Raw genomic sequence first — 24,037 nt, forward strand, 5'->3', positions numbered from 1 at the left:
CTGGGAGCGCCAGCCGCGGGTGAGTGAGTCGCACGGCCCAGGCAGAGCGATCGCTGCTCAGGGGCACCCGGGGACCGAGCCTCCTCGGCTCCGGAGGGCCGGGGGCGGGGATCCGTCAGGACCCAGGGCTGTGGCACTGAATCTCGGCTGCCTTCGAGCCTCACCGGGAAGGCTGGGGAGGTTTGAGCTCCCCCGACTTTGGCGGCTGCACTCCCTGAGCCGCAGAGGACAGCCATCCGTCCTTTGAGGGGAAGACGCGCGCGTCTGGACCAGCTAGGTCCCGGGCCGCCTCCGGGTTAAACCTGGGCCGGCTGATTTAGCTTTAGCTGCCAGGACTTTTGGCTAAACTGAGCTCCGACTTGATCCCCGCCCGTCCAAGAGCGAGCAACTGGGGGCGCCCGCGCCGGGTCCCTGGCCAGCGGGGGAGCCACGACTTGCCCCTCCTGACTGTGGTGCGGGGCTGGCCAGGACCGCGTCCGGGTGATACGGACCGAGGACAAGGCGGTACTCGCTCTGGCACGTTCGCTCTGCCCGTGCGAAGTTCAGCTTAGAAGTTGAGCCCTGCGCTTGTGGAAGTTTAGGGAGGAAGTGGGTGGGCTGGCGGGTCATCTCCAGCCTCTTCAGTGCCCCAGCTCGGGGACACCGGGCTCTCGGTTTAATCCTCCGACCAAACACCAGGAGTCTCCCCTCTGTGTTTTTCTCGCCGGCTCTTCCCCGCTCCTTTTGGCTGCTCCGCGCTGCGGCCGTAAGGCTCTCTCCCCCGCGCTCGGGACCCGGACCCCAGACGTGGGGAGGTGTCGCCGCGGAGGTTCGAGGAGGGGGCGGAGCCCGCAAACTGGGAGATCCCCCTTTCGCTTCAAGCACAGTGACACCTTCCCTAGTGAGCCCCCCACTCCGCTCGGAGGAGCCAGGTTCGGCGGCCCCCGCGAAGGGGGCGGGGCCTCGGGGATCCGCGGGGGAGGCGGGGGCCCTCGAGGCGAGGGGCGGGGCCGGCGATCCCTGCGGGGCTCCGGGAGGGGCGAGCTAGTGCGGCTGCAGCTCCACTAAGCTTCTGCCTGAGGACGCGCGCGCGCTCGGTGCCCGCGGGAGGTAGAGGGTTCCGCCGTGCCCCGGCGTCCGCCCCGTGGACCCGCGTGTCCTCGCGCGGCGGGCGGCGGCCCCTCCCCGGCGCGCGCCTCGGCCCCGCCGCAGAGCCTGCGCGGCGCGTGTGGGCGTCTGTCTGGGCCGCGCACCGGCGCCCGCTCTCTCACTCCTTCCGCAGCCGCCCAGATAAGGACGCGCTGGGGCTGGCGGCCCGCGGACTCCCCGGGGACTCGGACGGACGCGGCGCCCTCCGAGTCTTTCGTGCGGCCGAGCCGGTGGCGCTTTGGTGAGTGGCTGGGGCGGGACGCGGGCCGAGGGTTGGGGGCGGAAGGACGCGGTGGACCGCCCGCCACTTCAGAGACCTAGGGCGTCCAGACTCTGCGAAAGAAATCGGGACCCCGGTGTCCCCCACGCCGAGTTTCTTCAGGACCCAGGAGTCCGTTTTCAAACAGCTGTTTGCACAGAAACTGCGCCTGCTGTTCGGCCGTCTGTGACCCCCCTCTCGTCTCCTGACCCACAGTTGCCTTCCTGGAATGGGTCGCGAGCGCTTCCTTTCCTCTCTAGAGCATCCTTTGGCACCCGTTTGCTTTGTTTGGGGACATTGAGAGAAGCTGAAAATGCGCATTCAGAAACAGGCGTTTCTTCCTCTGCTCCCAGGGTGTGGCGCTCGGGGGCATCTGTGGATTGCTTCTGTTGTGCGGCGGCAGATTAAACGCGCGGGCTGGAAACATCTTGGGTCCTTCCACTGCTGGCGAGAGTGCCAAGGTGAAGAGCTGGATGTTGCCAGCTCTGGTTTGACTGTGGGGTTGACGTGCTGTGTTCAATAACCCAGAAAGATTTTGAAAGATAGGTGGTTGGGGAGGAGCCTGTTCCCAGTGAGTTGGTGGAGAGCAAAAACTCCATATTTAAAAATGGCCTGTCCCTTCCCCACCCTCTCTTCTCCCCCCAGTAAAATAGGGCCGTGTGTTCCTCTGCCTCTCCTCCACACCCGGCTTGCTCTGCCCCCGTTTGTCATCAGAAGGGTGTGGGCCAGCCTTTCCTGATCCCACCTCATCTGTGACACATGTCAGGAATCAAGGGGAAAAGGTTTTTCTGGTGTGGAGTTTACTTCTGATTATTGCTGACCTACGGGGTGAGTGACCAGCTGAGCAACCGTTTTTCAGGAGAGCTCTGAGCCCTAAACGGGCTTTCAGAAACGTGTTTTCCTCCTAAATACACTGTGAAATTAAGCATACTTACTCTTTTCTTCCCTCCCACCCACTCCCTTGAAGAGAATAGAGCTTCAACGATGTTTCTGACGCCACGAGCAAAGTAATCCTGGCTATTTAGACAAGAGAGTTTAGGAGGGGCCACAGGGCTTCTTTGAAGACCCTTATTCTCCTTCTCATTCTAAGACTTTTTGCTTGCTGATCAGCTAAAGGCTAGGTACATGGCCACAGCATCCCCTTATTAAAAATCCACACAGTTGGGAGATGCTCAGCTGAGCTAGTAGCCTCCCCAGGAGGGGCCTTCACTGGGACTTACCCCCAATGGGTCATGATTAGCACCCAGGGGACTCAAACAGAAGTTCTCATCTTCAGAGACTTACTGTGACAGCTGTACAATTTACTCAGGGCTGGGCATTTGTCAACCTTAGCAGCCATCCGCCCTGCTGCTGCTGAGGTCCCCAACCTGTAGGTGAGATGTTAAATACAAGCCTGTCTCTGTTTGCCCCGGGGAGATTGATGGGACACTTGACATTTTCCAGATACAGCCTAAGGCTAATTCCATTGTCCTTGCCGGCGGCTGCCCGCTGTGTGAAACAGCTGTCTTTGGGGCTGCTGCATCACCTATGTTCTCCTAGCATATTTGGAGAGTATGCCTTTGCATCTTTACTGCGGACAGTAGCATAGTTAATCGAATATTCTTTGTGTATCCTCTGTTTTAATATCTCGTGAGACTGTGGAAAGGGTTAGAATGTGTGTCTGCACTCTCTTTTTCCTGCCATCTCTTTGACATTGGAAATCCTGGCCCAAGGGGGAAAACCCTATCAAAGCCCTATTGAGGCTTGTAGTGAAAGCATTAGCATCTTAGCTAATCATTGCTGGAGAACTCATTCATTAGAAGCTGTTGGGGGCCTAGGATCCTTGTATGTTACCCTGGGAAAAAATTAGCCAGACAACATACCAGGAACAATGTTGTAAATTTTCTTTTGTTCCTTTAACTTTCTAAAACAACATTCTTTCTTGAGACGTGACAGTGGTTAGAATCCTGCTGATGTATAGCTAATGTGTGTCACTTTTTACTTGGACAAGCTTTAATCTGGCACTTCCTCTGCAAAACAGACTAGACTCTAAAGGACTCACATGCTTTGGGGCTTTGGTATTAGAAGATGGTGTTGCACGACCTCCGAGGGCATGGTCTTTTTCACTCTTTCTTAGTATCTCTACATTTGCTCTGTGAGGTTTAATGGCACAGCTGTGCATATACTAATGCAGCACTGAGTGAGTTATTGCTTTCTAGGTTGGAGACTTTTTTAGCTTATCACCGTTCTTAACAGAGATAATCTATAAACAAGTCAGCATATCTGGAATTGGAGGTGAATTGGAGGATTAGCAATTCTTCAATACATGAGATATTTCATGTACAGAAGTATTTTAAAATATGTAAGGATAAACTGCCAAGATTACCTGTACAGTCTTGAGAAAAGAAGAGTTCAGATGTAACTATAAACTGTAATTGACAGTGAGTCATTTGCTTTAGGGATGCCAACTATGAAAGCAGCCTAGCTATGCCCCTAATGATAATTATGAAAACTCCTTTTAAAAGCTAGTTGCATCTCAAGTGAGCTGTAAGTTGGCTTGGATAAATATTTTCAGTTTTACTTTCTAAAAAATTATCCCATGATAACACGGCACAACACGTGAATGTACTTAATGCCACTGATGTACACTTAAAAGCGGTTAAAATGCTAAAAAAAAAAAATTATCCAGTAAATAGTTGGAAATGCTATTTTCTACCCATACGTAATTTTCAGAACTTAAATATTTAAATGTTTCATAAAAACATTTGTTCTTGTAATGTAGAGATAACAATATACAATCACTGAGTATTGAAAAGGGACAGAGCTCACAAACCTAGTAACTTAGAAAGCAGAGAATGGAAATATTAAAGGTATGATTCTAGTAGCCAAGGGTAACCTAGCGTTTTACCTATAAACCCAATACATGTTTTAAAGCAAATGTAGTGCCTGTGAAAATAAAGAGAAATCTCATGTACCTGTGACACCAGTTGTTAATAATGGCTAACTATGTACCATCTTGGTAAGGGTGTACACATAATGAGTTCATTTATTCTCATACAAACCAATGGAATGGTATATGGTTATAGTATAGAGGAGGATGCTGAAACATAGGTTAGATAAACTACCTCACCCCAGGTTGCACACCTAAAGAAGTAGCAGAACTGGGATCTGAGGAAAAGCAGTCTGTTCTTGGAGTCTCCCCTCTTACTCCCAAGGCAGTCCTGCCTTTTGTGTATGATTCTGTGTAAAAGATTTAATAATATTTGAATTAGTGATATCAGACCATTTACTCCTGCAGAATTCTGCATTGTTTGATGAAGATGTGTAACTATGAGCTTTGAACAGTAATGCTGTAGAAAGCTAATTCCTCTCAGAAGTCCAGTCTAAAAAGCCCCTCCACGTGACCCTTTATGACCTAGATGAAACAGCCCCCTTTTCACACACCCAAATAGTTGGGGTGCTCATTCCACAAGCCTACACGGGGCCCCGTGTTCTACATCTCCACTTACCTGTCCACATCTGAAGAACTGTAGTTATTTTGACCCCTGTTTTCACATCAGGTCCACAGCAAATGAACAAAAACGAACATTTAAAGGTCAATAAAAACACAAGCCACCAAGATAAGTCAGTGACCGAGTGGATAAGGGGTAGCCGTGTGGCAGGTGTGATTCGGGCAGCATCCCCTTGTGTGTGTGTGTCTCCTCTGCTGGTAGTGTCACAGAAGAAGCAGAAGAGGCACTGAGAAGTTCTGGTGGTTTCCAGAGAGTTAAGCTCCAGAGAGCTTAACCAGAACCCAAAACGATTGCATCGGAAGTGACGGTGGAGGTCAGTGCCAACCTCCTAATTTTACAAATGAGAAACTCCAAATCTAGTGAGGCAAAATGGCTTTTCTAAAATTGTAAGCAGTAAAGCTTGATTTAGAGCTGGAACCTTTTATCTTCATGTCCGGCGTTCTTTTCTCTTATTTGCGAGGGAGCAGAATCACCAAGTGTAGGGAGAAGACGATGGCACTGACTCCACGGGAAGGAGTTTGGCAATTATTTTATCATCCCCGAATGCCCTGCCTATGATGTGCAAGGTGGAGGATGCCCTTTGACCCACTAATGGGTAGGGGACATGTCCGTACTGGAAAAAGACAGAGTCACTAGGGCTGCAGCCATTTGGGTAATTTCCCCAGGGGTTGGGGATCCACTGCCCAAAGAAAACGAGCCAGTTAATGAACAAGTAGCTTGTTCAGAAAGTGAGCAGTACTTGCTGAACCTATTGTGGGTTCTTGGTAAATATGTGTTTTATTGAAGAATGGAAGGTTTCCAGGTTGGATTTATTGCTGCTGCTTTGGCAGCATTTCCAGGTAGTAAAATTTGGTTCACATTTAGAAAAGTATTAGTCCCTTTTAGTTCTCTTTTGGATGTGTGGCCCCTCATTGATTTTAATATCCAACTACTCTGGGAGGACTGGCACTGGCCTCGGAAGGGAGTCGCTAGTATAGCAATGTTTTCCTGCACTGATTTTAAAGTTGTTTTATCTTTGCAGGTTTGGAAGATGACACACAACGCAGTTGCCTTTGCTCTGGCGGCAGACTAGTGGGCGGAACAGTATGACACAAATTTGATGTCGGTGTCTGCTTGTCTGCTTCCCCAAGGTCAAGAAATTATCTCCTTAGAAGGCAACAGTACTATGCATGTTATGAATTGTGTCTCCTTGGTCAGTGATAAAGGAAATGGGAATATTGCCACGACAGCTGGATTCATGATTGGGCAAACGCCGCCACCACCACCTCCTCCTCTACCCCCTCCACCTCCACCATGCCCATACTCAGGGAAAGGGTTTCCTCCACCTCCCCCTCCCCCTCCACCGCCTGGGGGGCCTCCGGTCCCCCCTCCCCCCCCAGGACTACCCCCAACCTCCCACCTGAACGGCTACAGCCACCTCGGTAAGAAAAAGCGGATAAGGAGCTTTTTTTGGAAAACCATTCCAGAGGAGCAAGTTCGTGGCAAAACCAACATCTGGACCTTGGCAGCCAGGGAGCAGCATCACTACCAAATTGATACAAAGAGCATCGAGGAGCTGTTTGGGCAGCAAGAAAATACCACCAAGTCTTCCCCTTCTGGGCGAGGAGGGCCTTTAAATTCGTCCTTCAGGGAGGGCAGAGAAGAGGTAAGAATGGTCCACAGAGGGATGGTTCTCCCCACACTGCACTGTTTTGTGTTTGGGGACGTGTGTACATTTCAAAACCTGCTAGAATCACTGAGAAATAAGATAATGCAAGTGAACGTGCTTTGGAAATGATGAGCTTGAGCTGAGTAGCAAAAAAGTGTGAGAGGCATGCGAGCCGTATCCTGGCAGACATCCCAGAGGATGGTGACCTCATGCGGGGAACATGCTATCTGGAGGCCTCGCTCCTGGCCTCCCGGCAGCGCCTTGCCTCCAGCACATCTGCCTGGTTTCCCCTGGTGGAGCAATTCTGCTGAAGCCCAGTATTATGAGTCGCCATTGAAACAAAAACCTGAGCTCCTGAACTCAGTTACCTGAGATTAACTGGAGGTTTCTGAGACAAAGTGCCTTTTATTTAATAACATCATTAAATAGTGTACATCCTTAGACTTTTATCTTTATTTTTCCCTCCAGCTTTCGTTCCACAAGTGTTGTGAGGTGGCCTTCGTTCTTCGGATCTCTGAATTAAGTGTTGGCCATTGTGGAACAGATTCCAGAGAGCCAAAGCGTAAAGCTATATTCAGATAGACTTTCTACAAAGCACATTTCCAGTGAACAGGAACTGTGTTACTTTGAGGAAAATATAAAGCTAGCAAGTTAGGACTTCCCTAGAGGTCCAGTGGTTAAGACTTCGCCTTCCAACGCAAGGGGTGCGGGTTCGATCCCTGGTCGGGGAGCTAAGATCCCACGTGCCTTGTGGCCAAAAAGCCAAAACAAAAAAAAACAGAAGCAATATTGTAACAAACTCAATAAAGACTTTAAAAATGGTCCACATCGAAAAAATCTTTAAAAAAAAAATAAAATAAAGCTAGCAAGTTATAAGAAGGTAAGTGAAAGCATGGCTTCAGAGCTACAGGTCACCGAACATCATAGAAACTGTAAAAAATTACATTTCTAAGTACTCTCTGGTTAGAAACATGAAAGTAAATTAAGAAACCTCTATTTGCTAGAAGAAATAATTAGGAAACCGGGGTTAAAAGAAAAGAATGCTGTCCTCCCCACCACAAAAAAAAAGGGGGGGCAACAGAAATGCATCATTTTTTAATCTGTTGTAAAGGAGCAGAGAAAATAGGTCAAAGATAGAGCTGACTAGATAAGAGAGTGGGCAGGCAGGGCTCTGGAATGAAGTAGCAGCTCTCTGCATTATTGAATTCTTGAGCTGACAGTATTGACCTCTTTTCTCTGTCTGGCTCAGGAATTCACTTGGGGGCCCTTGAAGCTGGCGGTGTGGTCCCCTGTTGAAATAGCCAAGAGTCTATTTATTATAAAATGTGGAGAATCCTAGGACTAGAGTTAGGCGTAAGCTGTGAGATGATTTGAGACGAAGTCTTCAGGACATCCTTAGTGCCCTCCTGTGCTGAACCTGGCCTTCCCTGCTCTTTCCTTTATGCAAAGGCCTTTGATTTCTCAGTGCATCCTTTCAGTATCAGAAGGAGCAAGAAGTCATTTCCTTAGTACACTGGCCTCTGCCCCAGCTTCCAGCAGAGGCTCCTTGCTGGGCAGTAGGTCATGCTCACCAGTGTTTCCTAGCTCTACTTACTGGCCTTGAAGCATTTTAAAAAAAGAGTGGATGGGTGCGTGGAGACAGAGCTCATGTCTCAGGAAAGCCCCTGTCACACACAGAAGGGGGTCTGGCTTGATCACGCTCCTGGGGAGGCAGCTGACCAGGTTAGAAGGGGCAGTGTCCCTTATAAACTGGGGACGTTTATTTGGCCGGTGATAGTTCAGGGGGCTGTGTGGAACTTGCTGCTCTATGTTAGTGACTTCAAGAGGGGTTAAGACCCACGGATGGAAGGAAGTGGCAGGGTGTGTGGCATCTTTTCCCACCTATGGCAGAAGCAGAGACGTCCATTTCTCAGGCCAGATCTAAAATTCAGGTAAAAAGAATCTTTCTTTTTGCCTCTCTCCACCCTAGGTACATGTCTTTACTCTTTTTGTTTGTTTTTCTTTAACTTTAAAAAAAGAAAAAACCTGAAACTGAACAATTATTTTTTAAACGGTGGTAAAATATATATAACATTCACCCTCTTAACAATTTGTAAGCGTACAGTTCAGTGGCACAGAAACATCCACGTCGTTGGAAGGCTGCCATCACTATCCATCTACAGAATCCTCTGCATCTCGCAAAACTGAAACGCTGTTCCCCATCCCCCCCCTCCCCCAGCCCCTGGAAGCCACCCTTCTACTTTCAGTCTCTATGAACCTGAGTACTCTAGGTACCTCACACAGTATCTGTCTTTTTTATTTTTTTTTTTAAAGGAACCATTTAAGAGTTTCAGAAGAGTTGTTTTTTGTGTTTTTCTTTTGGCCGCGTGGCATGTGGGATCTTATCTCCCTAACCAGGGATGGAACCCATACCCCCTGCATTGGAAGAGCGGAGTCTTAACCACTAGGCCGTCAGGGAAGTCCCAGTATTTGTCTTTTTGTGACTGGACTATTTTACTCAGCATAATGTCCTCAGGGTTCATCCATGTTGTAGCACGTACCAGAATTTTAAGGCTGAATAATATTCCATTGTATGTATATACCACATCTTGTTTATCCAGTCATTTGTTGATGGACACTTGGGTTGCTTCCACCTTTTGGCTTTTGTGAATAATGCTGCTATGAATGGTGGGTGTGCAGATATCTTTAACACATGTAGGTTCTAATCTGCGAGATAGCAGTCTAGAAAGAAAAATTAAATTGCCGTGACTGTGTATCATAAGATAATCTAACTCTTCAACTTCTCAGTACTCAGGTAGGATAAGTAGTGTAGGTGGATGGATTTAAGGGAAGATTAGATAATATTGTCACATCACAGAGGGTTACCCAGAATTAGTTTCCATTTTTCATGCTATCTCCAACATGGTAAAAGACTATAGTACATGCTGTTTTCTGCCCTCATTAGATTTTCTTTAAAGAAGTTACAATGCAGCAGAATGATAGTCTAACATGGACCAGTAATAAATCTTCCAATTCACTCTGTAGAAAGTGGAGTCCAGGGTTGAAACTGTGTGGACTGGAGAATACATATACATAGCATGTTTGGCCGGGGGACCCATCCTGAGCCTGGAAACGTGGCCTCCCCATCTGCTGCCACACAGCTCATAATTCTGAAGCCTCAAACATGCCACGGATCAGATTATGTTCCCTTGAAATGTAATAACCTCCTACAGAAATGGCCTGCCATTATGAGGTTGGCTCCGGCTTTAAAGGGCCTATAAAGCACTACAAATAAGTTCCGTTATACTACGAAGGAAGAAGTTACTGGGAGACGGGGAAGAGCTGGGTTTGGGAATGGCTGAATTTAGGTAGAACAACATCTAAAATAGTAAGTTAGAACATGTAGTAAAGGGGGAAGAGGTTATGAAATACTATCTTTGTATCTTTGCTAGACAAAAATTAACTTGAAGAAGCTACAGATGTTACAATAATAAACTTTAGTAAAGTAATTAGAAATAACAAAGGGTATTACTGGGGATAATAATAAAGAGGTTCAACTCAAACTCCACCTTCTTTTCCGAGTTTGGTGATCTCACGTTTGAGAAGCCCCCATCCATCTGTTAGCACTGCTCTTCAGCCCCTCGGAGCTGGTTAGTTGGGGCTACCCTTGTCTCCCTACAGAATCTGAAATGCTCTCAAGGCAAGGACAGCCCTAGCCATTTGTTATCCTCCAAAGAAAGTAAACTGAACTGACAGAACTGAACCAAGGGAGCAAAGGGGCTATCTTATAAGGTGTCAGTATGGTAAGTCAAAATAGGGGTTCACAGAGAAAACACAATAATATGAATAGGGTCTAAGGACATAATGTGAAACCTGGCAACTATAGCTGATAACGCTGTATTCTGTAATTGAAATTTGCTAAAAGAGTAGAACTTAATTGTTCTCACCAAAAAATAAATAAATAAATAAATAAGTAAATATGTGAGGTGATGGAGGGAATGTATACAAGTATATAGTGTATACATATATCAAATCACCATGATGTGCACCTTAAATATCTTACAGTTTTATTTGTCAATTATACCTCCATAAAACTGAAATTTAAAAATGAAAAAGAAAATGCAAACATTGAAACACTTGAGGTCATTCACTATGGTGTCTGTGGTAATATTACAATTAGTGTTAGTTAATTATCCCACATAAGAAATAATAAAAATTGCTCATTAGAAAAAGAGAGGACAGGAAAGAGAGAGGAAGGAAGGAAGATTGGTTTTTCTAAGTTTATGAAAAGTAATGTTATTCTCCCACACAGTAATTCAGGTATCAGTCATTCTTTGTCAACTTTTGTTATGGTCCCAGAATGTTCTAGAATTCTGAGACATGCTCAGTTGAGAACTATAGAACTAGGTAGAGTATTTGAAAGGGAAAAAAAAGCTTCAACTGGACTATCATTTTTTTCCTCAGAGCTGGGGGAGGGACATTTCCCAATGAATAGCCAACCAAAAATTTAAAAAGAATGAAAAACCATCAGAACCCAAAAGCTAAGTCTATATTGGTGGATACAGGAAGATTTTTAAAATATTGCTTTTCAGATCTGACATAGGATTGAAATAACTAGTATTTAGTGTTACTTAAGTAGGTAAGGAAGCCTCCTTTGACAAACTGAAGCTAAAGTGATTTAAGAATTTCTTCTTCCACCTTAAGGACATTACGCTAAATGAAATAAACCAGTCACCAAAGGACAAATACTGTATGATTTCACTTATACGAAGTACCCAGAGTAGTCCGATTCACCGAGACAGAAAGTAGAATGGTGGCTGCCAGGGGGTGGGGAGGGGAAGTGGGGAGTTAGTGTTTAATGGGGACAGCGTTTCAGTTTTGCAAGATGAAGGGTTCTGGAGGCGGATGGTGGTGATGATTCCACAACAGTGTGAACGTACCTATTGCCACTGAACTGTACACATAAAAACTGTTAAGATGGTAACTGTTATGTGTATTTTACCGCAACTAAAAAAGAAAAGTTCCTTCTTCCTTTAACGAATATTGGAGGCAGATTTTGTGGTGGATGGATGAGAGTGCAAGAATTGCAGAAGAAGAAGAGGAGGAGAGCTTATATGGAGGTTTGAACAGGTGGGGCTGGGGGTGTAGCCATTCACATGCTTCCCTGAGCCCGCAGCACTGCTGTTTCAGTAACTCAGAGGGATCTGAACAGCCCCACCGCCTGGCAGCCTGTGGGGAGACTGTTACGAGAGTGGGTGGGACGTCTTTGCGGTGGATGAGCTGAGCACATCGCCTGACGTCTTTGCTCCCCTGTTCACCAGGGATGGCGTAACTCTTGGGTGGGCCTTTAATGGGACAAGCCATGAGCTCTGTACGTGCTGAGCACACCTGCCTCAGCAGGCCTGCGGTGTCCAGAAGAGTAGGTGAGGATTAATTGAACTGGTGGGGAGGGAGGGGCCAGGTCAGTTCACCCCTGTTCCCAGGGTTGTTTGTCTCCACCTGTGCAGTCCACGAGGAGTGCGCTCCTGGGAGTGACTCAAAAGCACCTCTAGCTGCACACGCTTGGGCGTCTGAACTGCCGGCAAGCCTTTGGGAAGTAAGATAAGCTAATTTACACATGTAGTGATAACCCTCTTTAAAGGACTGTGTAATAACACCGCTTTAGAAGGCTGAGTGTGACGCCCTCTGAGAGGAGACTGCCCGTGCACTGGGCAGAGCTGAGGATGCCCGGAGAGAAGGACACTGTCCCTGCAGTGTTATCAACTGTCTCATTTTCCTGTGGTTTGGAGGAGGCGCTGGGCTTTGTTTTCCCCCTTACGCTGCTCAGTGATGGCCAGCCCAGGTTTTCCCTTAGGAGTGTTGCCGGATTCCCTTAAATTAGTGACCAGTTTCCTCGCTGGTGACACAGCTGCTGCCCCAGGCGTGGCCCCCTGTGCTCCCCGCGGCCTGAGCTCCACTCCCTGCCTGAGCTCCACTCCCGGTGGCCGTCTCAGCTGGTGAGAACGTGAGTCCTGGCCTTCGTCCCACAGATACAGCTCTGGGGTCACCAGGGGCCTCGGCTGGTCTCTGTGGATGGCTCTCTGCAGATCTGCCCCCATTCCCAGAGAAGCATCCCAATGTGGATACTGGGCTGGTGGGGAACCTTCCCTACTTCTCTGTTCTCCTGTATCAGCAGCAATATTGAAAGTCACAGGAACTAGAGTGAACGGGAACCAGAGAGACCCTGGGGCATTTCAGTTCAGTATTGCTTTGGGGAAGGTATAAAATGACATCTCTGAGGCTCAGTTTCCTTATCTGTCAAATAGGAACAATAACAGTAATTTCTCCACCACTTTTCCAGCAATAATAGCTATGGATCTAGGCTGAGGATACAGAGTCCCAGAGGGTTGAGGGGTGAAGAGGGTGAGGGTGGGGCTTGGGTATGGAGGCGGAGAGGGTGCTGCTGTCAAGGGTTAAATGTAGCAGGAGGTGGTAATTTAATGAAAAAATATAAAAAGTTTTTCCCCCATTCTGGATAGAAGTGAGTGCAGAGAAAGCTCTTCGGATATATGTATGTATATAGCCAGATCAATGCACTTGCTCCTACTTTGTAATTTGTGAATTATAATAAGCACATAGTTTCTGTCTTAAATTTAGATTCCTCTCTTTGGTAAAAGCTTTCCTCTTAAAGGATGTTAAGTTTGACAGGTTTTATTCTCACCCTTTCTTTCCCCTCTCCTCTCCCCTCCCTTTACACTGAACTTGAACTGTAATCGGTGGGTAGAATTCCAACAAGGAGCCTGTCCTTTTAGCTTGGGAGTTTAGTTTATGGCTGGCAGGTGATTGTGTTAACATGAAATAAACCCCTAGCACAGTAAATAATGTGATTGTTTAAGATTAGTCTTCAAAAGAAGGCAACCACACTCTTGTAAAAATTTAACCTTCTAGCCAGGAAGTCCCATTAACTTTGGTTAACAGACTTGCTGCCTCTTATAAACTCAGAAGCAGGCCCGGAGATCAGGAATTTAATCTGAAACCTGTTTCTTTTTTGTTCACAGTGTATCACATACTTTTGGAAAGAAAGAGCCTTATAACAACATTCCTATTTCGCTCGTCTCCCTTTTCCAAAAAACAAATGGGGAAAATTGCGGACTTTTAAGGTTATCTTTCTTCCATGTATCCTGGATATTTACTTCCAAAGAAATGGCTTCTGTATTTAACGGTACCCACCCCCTGAAAAAAGATTCTGTCTAAATTTTAGTCTGATAAAACTCTTCCAAATTATTATAGTAGTTCTCCCTTATCTGCGGGGGATACGTTCCAGGACCCCCAGAGGACGCCTGAAACCGTGGATAGTACCAAACCCTATATACACAGATGGTCCCATGACGGTTCAACTTAAGATTTTTCTCCTTTATGATGGTGTGAGAGCAATAGGCATACAGTAGAAGCCGTTCTTGGAATTTTGAGTTTTGATCTTTCCCCACTAGCCATTTGCGGTACAGCCCCTCTTGTGATGCTGGGGCAATGGTGGTGCAGCAGCTCCCATCAGCCATGCGATCACAAGGGCAAACAATCGATACACTGACACATATTCTGTTTTCCACTTTCAGTACAGTATCCCATTAATTACGTGAGATGTCCCACACTTTATTATAAAATAGCTTTGTGTTAGATGATTTTGCCTAACTGTAGGCTAATGTAAAGGTTCTGAACACGTTTAAAGTAGGCTGGGCTAAGCTGTGATGTTCGGTAGATTAGGTGTATTAAATGCATTTTTCAGTATTTTCAATTTATGGTGCGTTTATCTGGACATAAGTCGAGGAAGATCTGTACTGTGTTTTTTCCTACACATACGCAACTATGATAAAGTTTAATTTATCAGTTAGGCACAGTAAGAGATTAACAACAATAAGGAATAACAAAATAGACCAACAATAATGTCAGCGAACAAAAATGGATCAGCTGATCTAAGAAAGACAGAAAATTTTATTTGAGCCAAATTGAGGTTTATAACCGGGGAGCAGCCTCTCAGAAAGCTCTGAGAACTGTTCCGCCCATTAGAGGTCAAAGCACAGTTGTATACATTTTTGAGACAGAGGACTGTGCATTAAATGACGTATTATTGACAGTTTACACAGTCCAGATATACCCGTACAAAGCGAATAGTGGGTCATAGGTCATGGTGGCCCCTTACAAGATTAAGAAGGAAGGTTATCTCCTAAGGAGTTATCTTGTTGATGCCAGGAGAATGTTGCTCTTTATGGTTGAGCAGGTATTTCTGCTGATGGGGAGGTTTGGTCGATGCATAAGGCAGATACGCAATGCCTGTAGAGGGGAAAGAGGAGGCCAAAGGGCAGAGAAAAATTTTTATGTTTACATTTTCCTTGATTTGCCTTAGAATACGAATTTTTATTTCATCAATAACAACGTACTATAATAAAAGTTATGTGAATGTGGTCTCTCTCTCAAAATATCTTGTACAAATTTAATGCCTTTTCCATTGTAACGAAGCACTTATCTTGCACTGTGGCTCTAACTTTTGCAGTTCAAGGTGCAACAGCAAAACTAGCAAGAATTTCTTTTTCCTTCTTCACAATTTCATGGATGGAAGATTCGTTCTTACCGTAGATCTTAGCAACCTTGGCATACAAGTTTTTTCTTTCCTTATTGAGAACTTTCACCTTTTCCCTTAAAGGAAGCTCTCTACGGCCTCTTTTTGGCATATCTAAGTTGCCATCATCACTACTCCTGCACTTTGGGGTCATTACTACGTAAAATAAGGGTCACTTGAGAACAAGCACTGTGGTACCGTGACAATAACCCCATAACCAAGGTGGCTACTAAGTGACTAACGGGCAGGATACACTGGACAAAGGGATGATTCACGTCCCGAGACGTGAGATTTCAGATTTCATTACTCTGCTCAGAACAGCACACAGTTTAAAACTTATGAATTGTTTATTTCTGGAATTTTGCATTTAATATTTTCAGATTTCTGTTGACCTAGGGTGACTGAAACTGTGGGTAAGGGGAGACTACTGTAATTCTGAACAGCTTAAATCTATTGCAGCCAAAATCTGGGTTTGGATGGTACATTAGAATGGCCACCATATTTTATTAAATCAAAGATGATCCATATATTATAAGACATATCCTGATTCCAGAGATATTCATATGCCAATAAACAAAAACAACGCATCTTAGACTTGGTAAAATACAGCACAAAAGTTTTTCTTTTTAAATTCTGAGTAAATAAAGTGTAGGACGCTTTCTTACCTCCTCCTAAAAGGGCTACTGGACATACATATTCTTTCCCAATGAAAATAAAATTTTCCTTTAGAAAAATATTAAGAATTTTGTTATGTTTCTGAAAATAACAGTGTTGGTCCTTTTACATCCCTGATTCAGGGTTGGGACTCACTCTGCAACAGCTTCAGAGTTCAAATCTCATATGATTCTGGCTATGCTAAGACATCTATTTCCAAATTAGGGCTTTTAAATGTGGGCTATACTATTCTAAGAGGAAATTGCAAAATTTAGAAAATGTTAATATAATTTATTTTAAATTATACAATATTAAAATAGATCTATATGGGAATTCCCTGTGGGCCAGTGGTTAAGACTTAGCATTTTCACTGATGTAGGCCCAGATTCGATCCCTGGTCAGGGAACTAAGATGCTGCAAGCCACATGGCGCAGCCAAAAAAAACCCAAAAAGATATATGTAATTATTATTTTTTTAATTAATTTATTTATTTTTGGCTGTGTTGGGTCTTCATTTCTGTGCAAGGGCTTTCTCTAGTTGTGGCAAGCGGGGGCCACCCTTCATCGCGGTGCGCGGGCTTCTCACTATCGTGGCCTCTCTTGTGGCGGAGCACAGGCTCCAGACGCGCAGGCTCAGTAGTTGTGGCTCACGGGCCTAGTTGCTCCGCGGCATGTGGGATCTTCCCAGACCAGGGCTCGAACCCGTGTCCCCTGCATTAACAGGCAGATTCTCAACCACTGCGCCACCAGGGAAGCCCAGATATATGTAATTATTACCATTAAGGAAATACATATTGCAGAAAGTAAATTTGGTGAGATAATAGTATTTTGATATTCATAAAACTATATTAGGTGCATCAGTTAATCACCAGATTTACATATTGGGAATTACTCTCTTATACATTAAAATTGGTGTTGTATTTTGATAGGTTTTAATTCTCTTCTTTCCTCCAACTCTTCTTATTCATACTTTAATAATCTTACGTGTCTTTGTTTTTTTCCAGATTACTATCTTGGATGCAAAACGGAGCATGAACATTGGGATATTTCTAAAGCAGTTTAAGAAGTAAGATTTTTGCACACATTTGAAACTTTAGTCACATCCCTGCTCGTCAGCATCAGAGTCTGTGGGTGTGAGCCGAAATGCAGATTCTAATGAGGAAAAGCCATCCCTCACACTTTCAAATTGTTTTTAGACACGTGGCTTGAGGAGGCCCCAAGTGTGTGTCGCTTTCCGCTGTTTTCCTCCATAAAAACATAATCAGGTGGCTTGGAGTCCAGGGAGAATTACCTTGGGGCATCTGTCCATGCCTGACATGTCAGGGAATTTATACATTCACCTGAGGTGTTGCTCCATGAGTGGAGGATGGATGGGTGAGTCAAACACTGTTAAATTCACGTGTCCTCAGGTGGAAAGGAGAGGGCTCTGGCTCCAGGAGTCCCACAGAACTGCTTTTCTTCTCCCAGAGAAGACTCCCAGTGGTTCTTGCTACCTTCGCCCTCTCTGGGATGCCCGAGGATGGTTTTCTGGGGAAAGGGGCCTCTGGTGTATCAGGATCCCTGCTTTCCCTGGGCTCTTATGATCGCTGACACAAAACCACCCATCAGACTGGGAAGGAGGTGGAATGGAAGGGAGGGTGGAGGGGGTTTGTTTTCATTTCCCCTGGCTTGTGTTTCTTTGGCACTCCAGCCAGTGTGAAACGGAATCTGATCATTGTCTTTTCAAGGTCTCCTCTGTCCATTGTGGAAGATATTCATCAAGGAAAGAGTGAGCATTATGGATCAGAGACATTACGTGAATTTCTTAAGCTTTTGCCAGAGTCAGAGGAGGTAAGGAATTTGGGGTGTGAGTTTTAAATGTTAGGAGTGATAATAAAAGCTTAATATTTTTAGGAATGTCAGAACTCACATGGGAAGGGCACTCTCCTACCCAGAGCTGGAGTTTTCTCGCCTAACAATTAAAAGTTACCCAGTAGAAAGAGTATGGGTTAGCAAGTTGGAGAACCTAGGCTTAAATCGGCGCTGGTCCCTTAATTGAGAAAGTTGGGCAAGTTTTCGTAAGTCCTGTGAATTTTAGTTTCCTCACCTGTAAAATGAGGATAATGATGCTTACCTCACTGGACTGTTGATGATTAAGCCCTAGTTATGCATCTAACATGGTACGTGGCACATGGGAGCTCAATAAATGTTAGTTCCCTTTTCTGTCATCTAAGGATGATCTTTGCCTAGGGTGTACCTGGGGTTGTTTCATAATACATATACTTTTTAAAAAAAAAAAAAAAGAAAAAAAACCACTTTTGAATAAAGATGCTCTAAAAACTGGAGAGAGAGGTAAATTGTTAATAAATGTTGTCTATATAATTGATTAAAAGGTGGGGATTGCTATGATAGCAATGTAGTACCACAATATAAATAAAAGTATTGATTTTTTTGGAGTGAATTAACTGAATTTATGAATGATTAGGAGCTTGATAGGATAAAAAAGAGAAAAACAGTTTTGTAAAACCTTCCAAAATTGTGATATTGTCTATTTCTGAAGAAGTGACCCTTTAAAAGTTTCAGTAAGAAGTTACACGAATACGTTTGCTTGTAAACATTTAAATAATACAGAGCCTTATAAAGTAAAAAGTGTAAGTTATCCTTTTACACATATTGCTGGCTCCTCCCTCCCCGATCTCTCTCCACTTCCTAGACATAATTTATGGAACATGACTTTAGTGCCATTAATAACAACAAGAGAAATGTATTTGTGCTTTTTCTTTTCCATCAGTGATGAACTCACAATGCCAAACTGAGGGTCTTCGGGGGTAACTGGATATTTATGTATTCTGAGCTGCTCTCTCCACCTCAGGTTTTCTGTTTGCAAATCAATTATAATTTACCAAAGCCAAGATTAATTAATGGCATTTGTTAATGTTAGTAAAGCGTCTTAAAGAGTTGAGGGAAATGTACATTAGATCAAAATTTACCCTGGATCCTATATACTGAACACTCCTTAATCTTTTATGTGAAGAATGGGCATTCCAAAATGTATTTTTTAAATTGAAGTATAGTTGATTTACAGTATTGTGTTAGTTTCAGGTGTACTCAAGATCTTTTATTAGGATGGATAGTGTTTAATGAATTGAGTTTTCAAAAAGATTTAGTTGCTCTGGAAATCTTCTCCCCGCTTGGGCATTGTTCATGCTTCCTCCTTAGGACTGCTCTGATACCTAGTCCTAACAGAGCTCTAAATTTCCAACTAAATGGGAGTTAGGCATGAGGGAGGCTGCCAGCTTCATGCCATGAAGAGGCAGAAGGTTAAATGCGGTTTCCTTAATACCTTCCTTCCTAATTTAACAATCAGAGGTGATTAAAAACTTAAATTAAAAAAAATTAAAAATGCAAAGCCTGTGGAAGACTAAGGGATCTTTCAAAGAAGCAGCTTAGCTGTCGAACCTCACGTGTTTTAAAGAACCCTGTTTCTTGCGTTGTCTGTGGGATATAATTCAGAGGAAAGAGGCTGTTAAGAGAGTGATGACTAAAACCCACCCCAGCGCTGCCCTGAGACTCCGAGGCACTCTCTCACCCCCAGATGATTAGCTGAGCGCGGAGACGAGACGGCCGGGGTCCTGCACTGCCTTCCCAGCCGCTGGGCCAGGCCCTCCCCCTCCCCCTGCAGGGTCACCGGAGTGACCGGGGTCTGAGTATCTGACTAGCTGTCACACTCCTGCTTGTTTACATTACTGGCTCAGCACACCCTCGGGCTCCTCTGGGAGCTTCCTTCAGCAGGTGCGCCCTGACAGTCCTCAGGGCTGCTTGGCGCCCTCCCCAGACCAGCGGAGGGAGCCACCCCCTGACCGCTGCCACTGCAGGGACAGACTGGCAGTGCTGGGCAGCCCAGCCCCACTCGGATGCAGGACCTACCCTGCAGTCCTGGGTAGAGGGCAGAGGATGGAGAAGAGGCCAAGGAGGAGGCACGGCCAACTGAGAGAGGGTTAGGAATGTGGCAGAAAAATGCTAATAAACGCATCGCTGTGCGTCACTGTGCGTTGCTAGGTCTGTGGGGTAACGTCTTGTGCTCATTCTTAGCATGAGGATGGGCGACACGTTGATCGAGTGCCCCATGTTCCAGGCCCCGGATGGGGCCAGAGGCGATCGAGTGCTCAGCCCAGTGAGTGCCTGGCACACAGAAGGTCAATAAATCACACCCATGGTGTGTGTGTGTGTGTGTGTGTGTGTGTGCGCGTGTGTGTTTCATTTAATCCTCACAGTGACATTGTAAGCTATTCGTCATTTAACAGATGAGAAAACTGGGGCCCACACAGGTTAGATAGAGCTTATCTAGTGCCACGTGACTAATGGGCTGTCGAGCGCGGTGGGTTTGACCTGGTTTGTCTGACCCCAGAGCAGTTCCTTGGGCCGCACTCCACCACCGCCCTCTGAGGAAGGAAGGGCAAAGGTTCCCCAAACCCCACCTCACTTCAGGCCGGCCTTGCGTCACCTCCGCTCTCACGAAGTACTGGTGTGAGTGTCACTCATAATATGTCAACTTGTCAGCACACTGAACTGATGGGCGGAAACGGCCCAGCTGCCAGGCTAACCCCAGGTTAATTTGTTTTCAGACATTCTCTGCCCTTCACCGCAAAACTTTTATCTGGCACGTTTTTTGTCTTGCCTCAAATTCATGATTAAAACTCGCAGAGGGAGAAGGTAGACTCAGAAATAAAAGCATGCTCCCTGTCTGGGCCCTGAGAGGCTGCTTGAGAAGGAGCCCTTCTCTCTGTTGGCGCTGGCACCCTACCGCCACAGTCAGCATCAGGGATGCAGGGCTGGAGGTGGAACTGCTGTCTATGGCAGCAAGTTGAGTCGCCTCCCCTGATATTTTTATCACCTCATTCTTACCTTGTTCGTTTACTCTCTGTTCCTGGGAGGAGGAAGCCCCAGTGTCTTCTGTTGGGTGGGTCTGCTGGTGGGAAACCCTGCTGTTTCAAGGCCATGTGAGTGGAATTAGAGGGGATGAAGGAGGCCTGCCCTTCGGAATGCGTGAGTCTTAAGGAGCACGCTGTTTGCTGTTAGGGCAGAAACCAGGCACAGCTGGGTCGTCATGAGAGTCCCTCGGCTCAGCCAAGAAAATGATGCCTAACAAGGTTTGCTAAATGCTTTTTGATGGTGATGAGAATGCAGAATAATTATAGGGTCTGCCCACCCTCTTTTTTACCTTCCTCTCTGTTCTGAAGGCACAGTAATCCCTCTTAATGAACATAAATCGCATTTTGAAATGGAATTAAGAACTGTATATGTGGCATTTAAATCAAATACTATCTTTAGTATCACCCTTCTCTTGAACTCCATAAGCATTTTTCACTCATTATGTAAGTGAAGGCGATTAATCATTGTTCATTTACAGTTCAGCACATGTTGAATAGAAAATATCTACCAAGTGTACTTAGCATGACCTGTTCTTGTGCTTCAGACAGGAAACCGTGCTGTGATTCTCAGAAGTTCTGCCCATGCTACATATGTGGTCTTACATAAAGGCACAGCCCCGCTCTGCCCCTGCCCATATATGGTGAATCATTAGACTCTAGCTCAGGAGGGACCAGAATTCATCCTGTGGCTTTGTCAGTTCAGAAACTAGGCACTAGTTTGGGTTTAGCTAATGCAGAAGTTCCATCTGCCCTTAGATTTAGTAAGGTTGAAAATGGAAAATTCAATTTGGGGCACGAAAGGTAGGGGAAATAATGCAATTCTATAAATGGCTATTTTCTGCCCCCTGTGGGGAAAAATGTAGTCTTAAGGCCCAGACTTAATACCAGCGTGTCTGGGGTGTGATTCTGCACTGTTACATTTTGACGCAGATATTTCAGTTTGTGCATCTTTGCAAATACCCCTCCTCTGTGTTTTTGAACTGTTATTTCCTTTTTTTTTTTTTGCGGTACGCAGGCCTCTCACTGTTGTGGCCTCTCCCGCTGCGGAGCACAGGCTCCGGACGCGCAGGCTCAGCGGCCATGGCTCACGGGCCCAGCCGCTCCGTGGCATGTGGGATCCTCCCGGACCGGGGCACGAACCCGTGTCCCCTACATCGGCAGGCGGACTCTCAACCACTGCGCCACTAGGGAAGCCCTATGTCCTATTTTTCAAGAGGTTTAAAAATTAGGTTATTTTTATGGGCACCTAACATAATCCAGGGGGTGGAAGAGAGAAAGCTTTATAAAACATAACAAAGTGGTAAGTGCTTACTGGGAACAGTTAGCTTCAAAGACAGGCTATCAGCTTTATTCTAGAAGTCTTTTTTTTAAATTGAAGTATAGTGTGTGTGTATTTATTTATTTACTTATTTTCAGATTCTTTTCTTTTATAGCTTATTACAAACTCTAGCAGTCTTAAGGTGCTCCTGACCATAAAGTGCTGTTGTTGGAAGACTCTCCATTACAGTAGACAGAGATGTGTTTTTTGGGTTGGTCCTGTTTTCTCTGTGGGGAAGGCATACCTTGCTCTCTGATGCAGTTAGAGAACTTTCTCTTTGCCTGCATCCCTACTTGCTTAGCTGTTTGGCTATATTCCTATTTTGGAACTCTTTTTTTTTTTTTCTTTACTACAGTCGAAGGAATATTTGTGTGTTTAACAACTTTTAGTATAACTTTTAACAGGAGTAGTACATGCTTATTGTGGACATTTTAGGAAATAAAAATGAGCAACAGATGAAAATGATAATGACTGTGGTGATTGAATCACCTAGCGCAGACGTCTGGTTTGTCTTGTTCCTGTGTTTGTAGCGTGTGCGTGGAGGGTCGGGGCATAGTAGACACTTCTTAATTTACAGAAGTGGGATCCACTGTACACACTCTTTATGTTACCTGATTTTTTTTCACAGGGGGAAATCTTGACACTGATCTTTCAATTGTTTAAGCCATTTTCCTCTTTATCTTCCTGCTGGAGAACCAGTGTGTACTCACCTCAACATCCAGTGATCCCTTCCTATAAAGCTACTAGATGTGAAGGAGGACTTGACCTCAGAAAGAAGATCTGTGTTAGACACCCTCCCCCAGTCTAAGTATCTTATATGCAAAATACTCAAAATAATAAGATTTTTTTCCTTTATGACTCAAAGGCTCTGCTATAGTGACTATCCAGTCTCTTCTTTCTTCTTCCAAACAGTGGTCTCCCTTCCAGATTATAACTTACAGAACGTTTTCATCCTTGGAACTGATCCTTTCCCTTTAGTAACCTCTCTGAGGATTCCGGTGGCTCCAGCTTTCTGGTTCATGTGGGATCGTTTATGCCCACATAAGTGACACAGCTGTCCTCTCCCTAATTTGCTCGTTTGCTCTTTTAAACAACAAAGTAGTAAGCTGTGATGATTCCCTTTTCTTAGGCTGACATTTTTATTAATTTGAATTTAGCACTGATATCCTTATTTTCCTAAAGGAATTCTAAGATGAAATTTAAAGTGATGTTCCATTTTAATCATTTGTCCTTTTTTTCTTGACCCCCTTTTCCATCTGTCTTTTAGATAAAGAAACTAAAGGCATTTAGTGGAGACGTGGCCAAGCTGTCCCTAGCAGACTCCTTTCTGCACTGCTTAATTCAGGTGCCAAAGTAAGGATCACCCATCACTGTTCTTTGCAGAGTAAGGTTGTAAAATCAACAACGTCAACTTCTACACTGTAGCTGTACCTTTTGTCTTTCAGCTGTTCACTGCGGATTGAAGCCATGGTGCTAAAGAAAGAATTTTTGCCCTCTTGTTCTTCTCTGTACACAGATATAACCATTCTAAGAACCGCTACAAAAGGTGAGTAAATACATGATGCTTTGTGTAATTTGATTTGATTAATTTTGGTAGCAGTTTATTTTTAAAAAACTGTTCAATTGAAAAATTAGATATGGAAAGTTCCATTTCTGACACGCTCTAAAAAGGGAAATGAGATGTTACCAGGGATGGTATTTAAAGTTTATTTCCATTTACTTTTCTGCCTCCCCCAGTTAATTAATTAATTGACCAATCAATCAATTCATTAGCATATTATCCTCCTGTAAAAGAAGGCTGCTTTCATCTCAAGCTTAGGAGTAAACCTTGTTGGTTGCAGCTTGCTTTTGTTCCTCTCCTAGATTAGCTTTCTGTGTATGTGTGTGGTGTGTGTGTGGTGTGTGTTTTGTGTGTGGTGTGTATAGTAGTGCGTGTATGGTATGTCCTTAGTGTGTGTATGGTGTGTGTGTATGGTGTGTGTTTAGTGCGTGTGGTGTGTGCATAGTGTATATATGGTTCATGTTTTGTGTCTGTGTTGTAGTATGTGGTGTGTGTGT

At 45.0% G+C, this 24,037-nt stretch overlaps 1 protein-coding gene across 1 annotated transcript in view; it reads left to right on the forward strand.

The window, feature by feature from the left end:
- Nucleotides 1–6,028: 6,028 nt before the first annotated feature.
- Nucleotides 6,029–24,037, forward strand: part of FHDC1 (FH2 domain containing 1) — a 35,540-nt gene continuing 17,531 nt past the window's right edge. Inside the window, exons 1-5 of the mRNA XM_029235725.1 lie at nt 6,029–6,523; nt 16,756–16,817; nt 17,479–17,581; nt 23,247–23,332; nt 23,425–23,525. Of these exons, the coding sequence (XP_029091558.1) occupies nt 6,044–6,523; nt 16,756–16,817; nt 17,479–17,581; nt 23,247–23,332; nt 23,425–23,525 (832 nt within the window). The 5' untranslated portion in view covers nt 6,029–6,043. The remainder of the gene's footprint in view (nt 6,524–16,755; nt 16,818–17,478; nt 17,582–23,246; nt 23,333–23,424; nt 23,526–24,037) is intronic.

The sequence above is a fragment of the Monodon monoceros genome, unplaced genomic scaffold, assembly GCF_005190385.1.
Source record: "Monodon monoceros isolate NGI ecotype Baffin Bay Population unplaced genomic scaffold, NGI_Narwhal_1 Super_Scaffold_20, whole genome shotgun sequence".
Classification (NCBI taxonomy): domain Eukaryota; kingdom Metazoa; phylum Chordata; class Mammalia; order Artiodactyla; family Monodontidae; genus Monodon; species Monodon monoceros.